This window comes from Gavialis gangeticus, unplaced genomic scaffold (genome assembly GCF_001723915.1).
Source record: "Gavialis gangeticus isolate Ggan-Ray unplaced genomic scaffold, GavGan_comp1, whole genome shotgun sequence".
Lineage (NCBI taxonomy): Eukaryota > Metazoa > Chordata > Crocodylia > Gavialidae > Gavialis > Gavialis gangeticus.
Genome location: NW_017728996.1, coordinates 9968403 through 9978092, shown reverse-complemented (window position 1 = coordinate 9978092; position 9690 = coordinate 9968403). Strand labels below are relative to the sequence as shown.

General features: G+C 42.9%; 1 protein-coding gene across 1 annotated transcript in view; it reads right to left on the bottom strand.

Annotated features, from left to right (window-relative positions):
• The window catches only part of IGF1R (insulin like growth factor 1 receptor), a 296066-nt gene that overhangs the window by 10835 nt on the left and 275541 nt on the right, over positions 1 to 9690 (bottom strand). Inside the window, exons 17-20 of the mRNA XM_019504019.1 lie at positions 9430 to 9616; positions 9026 to 9136; positions 6067 to 6226; positions 2933 to 3062 (exon numbers count right to left, since the gene is read on the bottom strand). Of these exons, the coding sequence (XP_019359564.1) occupies positions 2933 to 3062; positions 6067 to 6226; positions 9026 to 9136; positions 9430 to 9616 (588 nt within the window). The remainder of the gene's footprint in view (positions 1 to 2932; positions 3063 to 6066; positions 6227 to 9025; positions 9137 to 9429; positions 9617 to 9690) is intronic.

The window sequence follows — 9690 nt, the reverse complement described above, 5'->3', positions numbered from 1 at the left end:
GGGGGGGGGGGAAGAGAGCGTCTCCAGTTACCTCATTCTTCAGTCCTCAAGAGCAATAAAGCAGAGAATTACCAAAGTCAAGCCCCACCCTTCAAATCCTCCAGACACTCTTTTGCAGTCTGCCATTTCACCTTACAGTTTATAAATCCTGAAGTCTGACCATTTGCACAGTTTTGTCTTTTTGACATTTTGGCTTCCAGAAACAGCGTCTAAGAATGTGGAACCAGATGTCACAACATCCCAGCGAAAGGCAAGGAAAAGAAAAACAGTCTCAGCATTTTTATGTTTTGAACAATGGGGAATAGCCACAAAAATACCTAAACAATATTGTTTGCGTGAAGCAACTTCAAAGTCTGAGCACTGCTAGGAATCAGGTGATTTTCCTGGCATCAGGAAGGCTTTAATGTATAGCATCTGGTCTGCTTTACAAGTTATTTAAAAACTGACTGGAATGGCTGTTTTACCCACAAGCAGATCAGATAACAAGACACTGAGTATTTCATGACAGTGATAAGTTGGGCTTCAAGAATGTGGGCTCAAATCTTTGAATTTAAGGCTTCTGAATGTGGCTGGTTGAATGTGAAAGTCCACATCATCCAAACACAGTACATTTCCCTTTGTTTAACCAACTCTTCAGAATTTGGCTATTATACCTACATAGTAAGATTTGAAGAGTCACAGATAAATATCTAGAAAATTATTCTAGGGTTAGATATTAAACTCATCCTAAGAGAAACCTCTTTGTATGACAATAATAATTGGGAGGCTGCTCCACAACATGTGATTTCTTTCTGGGACCGTAGAATTCATTTTTCCCTTTTTATACACGATTGATAGCTATAGAAGTCCACTACCAAGAAATTCCTTTCAAGGAAGCGAAGATCTATTTCTGCCTCGACTCTGCAAACAAAAGCTATGCATTTGAAAGCCGTGTGCCCACACCTACTCAGCTTGAAAGTTCCTCCCGTACAAACTGTAGTACAGTAGCATCAAAACAGTCTCTATTTTTAGAACTATATCAAAGACATATCCCTTGTTTTTAAGGTTGGCATCTACCAGCCCTGTCTTTGGTGACTCGCTGTTGACTCTCCAAGTTTTGCAGCTGTGGTGAAGGTGCCTTGTTTTGGGCTTACGAGCTGCGTCGCCATTAAGCTGCGGCAATATTCACATAGCTTTGCTTTGGCTTGAGTGACTGATGGATTACAAGAAGCATACATTCCCCTCAAAAGAAACCAAACTTGAATTCATCCTTAAGTTAAATAATTTGTGCCTTGTCCTTTCGAAGACTTTCTGCCTGGAATCTGAGGTTTTGTTCCAGTAGTATGCTGCTTAATCGGTATTTTTAGAAGGAAAACTAAGCAAACAGAATAAATTGTATGGTTCCAAGTAAAGTAACCAATCAAGCACAGTCCATTCCGTCTAAATGACAGCTGGGGGTTGCTGCTGGATTCACAAGTTACTGATTGACAATGAAAGCGTGCCAGTCACATTGCTGTACTCCACAATTGCGACCTGCTTAGTTCCAGTTGGCTCGCTGTGTGTGGGATCTTTGGATGACACATTAGGCTTCAAAGTCCTGCCTGCTCTGAGAAGTTGCTCCTGGCCTTCACATTCAGAGCAGGACCACCGGAAATGCAACCCATTGCCTCACAAGTGGTAGGTGTGTAATTGTGCTTTCTCCAGACCTAACCCGGAATGAACGGTTCCATACAAAAAACTGCAAGATGTGGCTAAAATGGCAAATCTCACTTCTATACTTGCTTGCTTTTGTCGACAGTATTCAGAGGGTTTTTAGCTGGATCCACAGTTTGTCACTTCTCCAGAACACACTGGCGTGGTAGGTTGAGAGGTTGCTGGCTGTATAAAAATCGTGACCTGCGACTAAAAGTTTCCAGGAGACGCTCTGATGCTTTGCTTTGTTGCCTCTTACATAATGCCAACTACGAACCTTTCACTCCAAGCTGAGGTTGGGGAGAACTACAGTCTACTGACTGCAAAATCCTCAAGCTGTTTAAAAATCATATAGTTTACTACTTAAATACTTTCTCTCCTGGCTTCTAGACACCTGGAGGCAACAAGCTGCCAATTCTGTAACCCATCAGCAATAAAACCTCTTGTTAGGAAGGCAGAGAAACCATGAGAGACTAAGGGGCGAAAGTTTTTGCCAGTACATAATCATCCCGTGTCAAGCCCTCCATTTACTTCAGAGGCTGGACACCTATCTACACAACTCTGAAAATCAGGCTGTTCACAGAGCATTTCTTCTAAAAGGCATATCCTTGTTTTTCTAAACTCCTCTATTAGTAACTTCCTGGGCATGTCTACTCCAAAATACATTTTTAAGGGAGGATTTCTGTCTTGTGGTATATTAGGCAATCAAACGATGCCCCAAACAAAGGAGGAAATACACCAAGGATAATTCCAATGAAAAATATCAGTGCATACATGTTCTCTCTACTCCTTATGGAAGAAAGCAGCTGTATACAAAGAAGGTTTTGATAAAAATCAGGTCAGAACCCTTATGTCTACTTGATGCTTTCCTTGAGGATGGTGGATTGGGAATAACCAGTCCCTTTTCTAGGTGGCAGCACCAGTTTTTGCTGCGTGCAGCTGACTGTCCTGCACCCAGGCAGGTAACACACCACCTCTTCAGACTTGGAATACAATTTCAGACTCGGCCCTTCTACACACATTTCCTCCTCCTGCAGATGTTTATGGGAGCCTTGCATGCATCTGAGAGCAGAATTTGGCCTATGCGGTTTCTAACAGAGAATCTGCAATGGGAACAGTGCGAAATAGAATATATCATGGTAGATAAAAATAAGAGAACCTTTGTGGATATCGGGTGTTTGTTCTAATCCGTAAGGAAAAACCTAATGGAAGTCCAAAACAAGAAAGTCTAAAATGTTATTAAAAAGCCACTTCTTGTTACCAGACATCAGAGTGCGTTGTGAAGACTCCATCCTTCAGTGATTCCGGGGACATCCAGCGGACCGGCAGCAAGCCCTTCCCTCCTTTCCGATAATAATCTGTCTCATATATATCTCTTGTCATGCCAAAATCTAAAACAAGAAGCAGAAACATACTGTGTGTGTTGTTATGCACCAAAATAGTTTTAAAAATATCCCCAAAAAACCTGTCGAATGAAACCAACTGAGAATCATGGCAAGCATCTGGGATTTGTCAGCATGGTTTATTTTGCACGAATACTTCACATACGTGTCACTCCCATTGGAACTAATGGGAATTTTGCCATTGACTTAGTTCTGTTCCCACAGAAATCAAGAAGAGTCTTGAAAGGTTGGGCGTGGGGGGTGTTTTCTAGGACTAGACTAGTATTGCCTCAGGGATGGTGTCACTCGGTTCCACAAGGGAGCGTGTGGATCCTGGCTACAGAGATACCAGTGAGTCAGTGCCACCCATGTTTATCACATACAGATTAAGACATTTTTTCCATAACTAACATCATAAACTGATTACGCAAGAAGCAGCTGAGCTCTGCATGTGCTGAAGTCAATGATTCTTTGCCCCTTAAAAAAAAAAAAAAAAAAAAAAAAAAAAAAAAAAAAAAAAAAAAAAAAAAAAAAAAAAAAAAAATCTAAAAAGGTTGGTTGCACTAGAGTACTTAGGATCATAGGAAAGTAGGGCTGGAAGGACCTCACAGTGTCATCTAGTCCAGCCCCCTGCTCAAGGTAGATTCATCCTGATTAAGCCATCCCAGGCAACAGTATAACTTGCTTCTGAAAGCGTTCAAGCATGGAGACTCCACAACTTCTCTGGGCTGCCTGTTTCAATGCCGGACCACTCTCTAAGTCAGACCACTCACAGCCGTGACCTGAAGTGTTCTACTTGAAATGACCAGATGGAAAAAAAAATCTATTTTAGAATTTCCCCTTTTTATCCCCAAAACTTTGATTCAATTTCCCTTAAGAGTCTATTCAGATCTTGTAGAAGATGCTTCTCTTCATTATTGGAAAGCACAAGTAGTTACACTGCTCAGCTTGGACACTAGACCTGAAACAGGAAACACGTGTAAGCGCTTGCAAGACTTGGCTCAAACATCGCCCACCTATTTCATGCTCCACTCAAAGTTACTTCTGGATTTTTTTTTAAAAAGTCCGCATTTGTTCATCAATTGCTACATGGAAAATGTTAGGCTACGAACAAACCACCTTAAACTAACAGTAACCTGGCTGGAAAGTTAACTAAGTAGAGGGATCTGATGTTACTTAAATTATCATCACCCCTAGGGAACAGCTTCTTTTGCTGAAACTACAAGGTAAGGGGGAAATTCACTTCACCAGCATGAACCCAAAGGATTCCAGCTGTTTCAGGGTGAAATGCAGCAAAGGGAGGAGAGAACTCTTCCAGCCTTGGCAATCCCCCATGGCTATTACTTCAGTGTGTGGCTTGGGATAGCAGCTGTTTCTCCCACCATACTCCATGCACAGAGTTAGAGAACAGCTTCAGGGCTCTCTCTGCCACTCCAAAGACAGTCCCGCAAGCCAGGGTGACTTTCATCTGGATTAACTGGAAAAATCCTATACAAGGTAATGCAAGTAAGTAACAGAGATGCGAGGAACATTAAGATGCTCTCCTTGCAAGCACTCAACAAAAAACCTTCTGTGTTCTAAACAGTCTGGATTAGCATGTTGACTCAAGATGAACCAAACTCTCTGGATGTGAAGGGGTTTTCAGTATCACATAAGAACAGTATAGATAATTACTGATTAAATGCTTGCACAGGTAATCATTTAAAGTTTTAAAGAGCAAAAAAAGTGAGTCTTTTAGAGCCTAACACATTGTTAAGTGTTTGGGAGGAGCCTAATGGCACCGATAAAAGGAGAAATGTTATCAGCTTTTTTTGGTTGTTGTACCTGATAATTATGGGTACATGCCCAGAGCTCCCTGGCAAGTGTAGTCCGGTCCCCGTGCCCTGCCACTGGCCTGAGCCTGCAGCACACTAAGTCCCAGCAAGCAACAGGAGAGGAAAGGGGAGCTGTGGAGCAGTCACAGGGTGCCACGCTCAACAACAAAAGGACCATTACAAACTCCTGCTGCCACGGCAATGCTCTGCACGCAGAAGGGGCCTGAGCACCAGGGGTGCTGCGAAGATGTTGGGTTGCACACAGGTGGGGTCTTTATCGGTGCACCCCTACCTATGATGCTTCCCTGAGCTGCCATATCAAACTGACTCAGATTATAGCAGACCTCGGAAACGGCACTTTATGCCTGGAAGCTTGTCTAACATCTCTCCCAACTATATTGTTGATCCAATAAAAAAAAGTCAAAAATTTGCTTCTTGCATATTTCTTGGACCATCTTAGTTAACACACTCCAAGCCCTGCTAGGTTTATACTCCAAGAATCAGTTTCCTACAACAGAAAGCATGCTGTTACACACTATTTTAATATGCACCACTCAAAAAAAACTACCAAAGGCTGAAGTCAGTCTCCCCAGAGAATAATCTGAAATTTCATCCGACTCTATTTTGGGGGCAGGAGTAGAAAAGGGTATCTTAGCACAGCAGCAGGAAAGCCATTTCTGTAATCTGGAGAGCAGAATTCCAGCTCAGATTGAAAAGCCTCCAGCAGGAGCCAACCCCTGCATTCCACTTCAAACCCGAAAAGGCTTGAACGTAATCCTAAAATGCTCCTTCCCAAGTCAATAAACAGCAGGTGGGATTATCTGTATGTGCTGCAAACCCCTCCCCTGCCATAATTAGATACTACTGGCAACCGTTCCTTTAGGACCTAACCCAGATGGCTGAGGCGTTTACACCTGCACACATCTTGCACTGCAGGATATGTTTTAAACCTGCCCTCTCTTCCACATCTCTCCACTGTGCAGCATCAAACAGAAGCACTGCAAATGTTTCAATTCAGCATCAAACAGAGGCCCTAAAATGAAGCAGGTTTTTGGATAAATTGCATCCATTTCCTGGAATTATTTTTAGAATGAGTCTTCCTACTAACAGCTTCAAGAATTCCTCTGTTTTCCACACTGACCATATTATATTCGAGTTTCCCACTTGTTTAAGCACAGCTGAAACGCATGAAAACACACCTCCAATTTTCACAGTGAAGTCTTCAGCCACCATGCAATTTCTTGCAGCAAGATCCCTGTGAACAAATTTGTTGGCGTTGAGGTAAGCCATGCCGTCTGCGATCTCTCCTGCCATCTGAATCATCTTCTTCAGAGTTGGAGGCGCCTGGCCAGGGTTATTCTGAGCAAGATCAAGGAGAAATAAGGCGTGAGATGGGTGGGGTTGGAAGGAAGGGGGAAGAAGCAACTGTTTCCCCTTCAAAAGCAGCAACAGGCTTTTCTTAATTTGGATCATCGCAAGTCAATCTGACAAGAAATCAGAACAAATGTGAACTGAAACTTATGATTACAGAGACCATAGCATCTACTTAGTGGGAAAATCATGTGTTCCCTCTTCAGCCACATCAAGCTTTGCTACAAAACAGGGCCTCCAATTAGCTCCAGCATAGCTGCATGTTCTATTTTCATGGATATACCAAAAAACCCAAAAAAACAAAAAAAAGAAAAGGAAGAAAGAAAGCAAACCAGGTCAAATTTAGTGTCAAAATTCCTTTTCCTCCACCCCACAACATTTTAAAGAGATGAAGCGAGATAGTTTTTGCAGACCTTTTGGGTGGCAGCTTTTCTATCAGTGTAAACAAAACAGAAAACATTACAGGATGATAAATTATTCCTCCTCTCCCTTGTTTGGTGATCTGATGCTACTCTTGAGCTACTTGCATAGACCTACAAAAGCGATAAGGTCCCTGGGACAATTGCTTAGAAAATGGATTTCACTTGCAATCAAATAAAGGTATACACAGCTTAAGTCATCATCATCACTGTTCGCAGGATGAAGTCTGAGATTGTTGCATGTAGTTCAGCACAGTCACACACAGGTGTAACTTGTTTCAGTGTGTACTTGGCTGAAAGTCATCCTCTGGTTACACAGCAAGCCTACCATAGCACTGCTAAGTATAGATCTAGTCATCTCCAATCCTGACTCGGTCTCTAACCAATACTCTACACACAGATCAAAACTCTACCTCAGCTTGGGGGGTTACCAGTCTCAGGGTTGACCTGAAGGTTAATTAACATTTGTTTAACATTTCTAATATATAAACATTGAGTACTTGCTACTATGAATCTCTCTGCTCCTTTACTCTGGATACTTCCAAGATCCCTAATTTCAAAATACAATTGACCCCACCAAAAAAGTCCCACAATAGCTGGAATTGAGAAAACCCATGGAAATTCAATGAAAGTTTGCACATTACTGGACAAACACAGGTGGGAACCTTTGTAAAGACGTAAGGGTTAGAAGAGCATGTGAAATCAGTGGCTAAGGAACACGCACCAGTGAGTTGGCAGGGAACCTGCCACCCAATGGTGCCAGAGCGCATTGAAGTATGAGGAGGATTGTAGGATATCAGTTCTTCCCTGTTCAGGGCCTGTTTCACAGACCAAGGCTGAAAGGGAAGCAGCAGTTAAGTCACACCATTACCCATTTAATAGGCTACTTCTGGGATGAGGACAATAGCTGTATAAGCAAAGAGCGAAAAAAACAGAGTAGATGGCACCCAACATTTTGGTCATTCCCTTATTATTAATACCATCACTGCCCTCTGTCTCCTATGCTACAGCATTCAGCTACCTTAACTCTTAAGCAAAGCTCTTCAATTTAATCCACAACCTGCATCTTAATAAAAACAGCCTCAGCTGAATGCTTCCTCAGATGCAAATCCATTCCTAATTGCCATCAAATGATGGGGTCAGAAGCATATTTAAGCAACCTGCCTTTTGTTATATGAAATGCTCTCAGGATTCATTCTCTTTCGCACAAACCAGGTGTTCTCACTCTGTTGTAGTAAATTATTTATGTCAGAAGTGCTTGCTAACGAAACAGCGGGTGAACACATTTTATACACACCCTGCTATCCTGGAAGAGCAGGAAGTGACCTAGCAGTATTCTTTCCTAACCTTTCAGACCCTGACATGTACAAGAGTCATTTCATCTGTTGGACTGACAGGCTAAATATTAAACATCACATGTAAGGCTAAATATTAGTGTCAACTGCAAAGGGCTCATTCATAATTAAGCTTGTTCATAATTAACATAAAAAAACAAAAAGGTTGCGTGTGGGGTTACTTCATGAACAATTACCCAAACTCATGCATGTTTCAGACTATCATGTTGTTTTGCAGCTTTATCAAAAGTCAGATTAAGGAAAGAAGAGTGTATTCCAATCTGGATAAGACATTTAGTGACACTAGGACAGGACACAAGTAGGTTACATCTCCCCCAGTTAAGCTGCTTCATATAGATAAAGGGGGAGATGAGCAAATAGCCGACTGAACTCAGCAGCAGATGATCTTCCAGGGCAGTTGTTATAAACACCCCAGAACACAAAGCAATACACTGGCAAAACTGATGCTTCAGTTACTGGGATCCTGCGTTATCTGGCTGCTCACAAGAAGTAAACTGCACAGGATACACCGATTAGAAAGGAGAATGATCACAGAGCAAAGAATCTTGAAGCAGCTGCTGAGTAAGGGCCTCGGCTTTAATGTTTACAAGCTAAAAAAGAATTGAGGGCTAGCCCTATATTTTGCAACTGTCTGCTTGTACCTAATATGCGATTTAGCAGAGACAGGGCCACGACCTTTAAAAATCAAGGGGAGGGGAGAAGAAAATAAGATGGGATGAAAGTGAAGCATGTGAAAAGGTCTGAATCCACACACCGATACACCTAGTTTAAAGTAAAGCATCAGCCCATAAGGCTCAGCTGCTTTGCCAGCCAACCCAGTGCAGGTGAATGGGCCAACTGGAGGGCAGGAAGGTTGACACCATAAACAAACAACAGCTGCTCCCAACAGCTTGGGAAACTGAGAGCAAGGGTAAGACTAGCATGCTGAACTTCTCACCTTCCCTTGCAAGAGGATTAAACAAACACACGTGTGCATACACATGTACACATACACCCTGCCACCTGCTGCTCACCTCAGTGTCTGGCCGCAGAGACCTCAGGTAGCTCTTGAGATCCCCGCGTGTCATCAGTTCCATAATAACCAGAGTGGGTTGGCCTTGAGAGACAACTCCAAGCAATCGTACCTGAAAGGGAAGAGTTATGATTACCCAGCACTTACGGACACAAAGTCAGGCTATCATTAACCATTTAAAACCCTGGCTATTGATTAGGAGAGGCCCCAAACTGGAACCCATATCCACAAGCTTGGGGAAGGGTTTGGAAACCAATTTGGATGCAAACTGTGGAACAACAGCTATCCCTATCAACTCATCACAAGTCATTTCTGGAACTAGTCAACCAAGCCGTGCACTGTCGTCACCACGCCAGTGGACATGGCGCTGTTAAGATCAGCCCTGGTCATCTTCAAGTCACTTACCACATGGTGACAGTTGAACTCCTTCATCACCGAGGCCTCATTTAGGAACTCGATCCGCTCCCGCATGCTGGCGGACTCATTGACCGTTTTGATGGCCACCCGAGTTTCTGGCTCATCCTTCACCACGCCCTTTGCTATCCCCTCATATACCATTCCAAAGGAGCCCTGCCCAAGCTCCCGGCACATGGTGATCTTCTCGCGAGGCACTTCCCATTCATCGGGAACATACACTAGAAACAAAGAGAGCCGTCAATGCCGTTC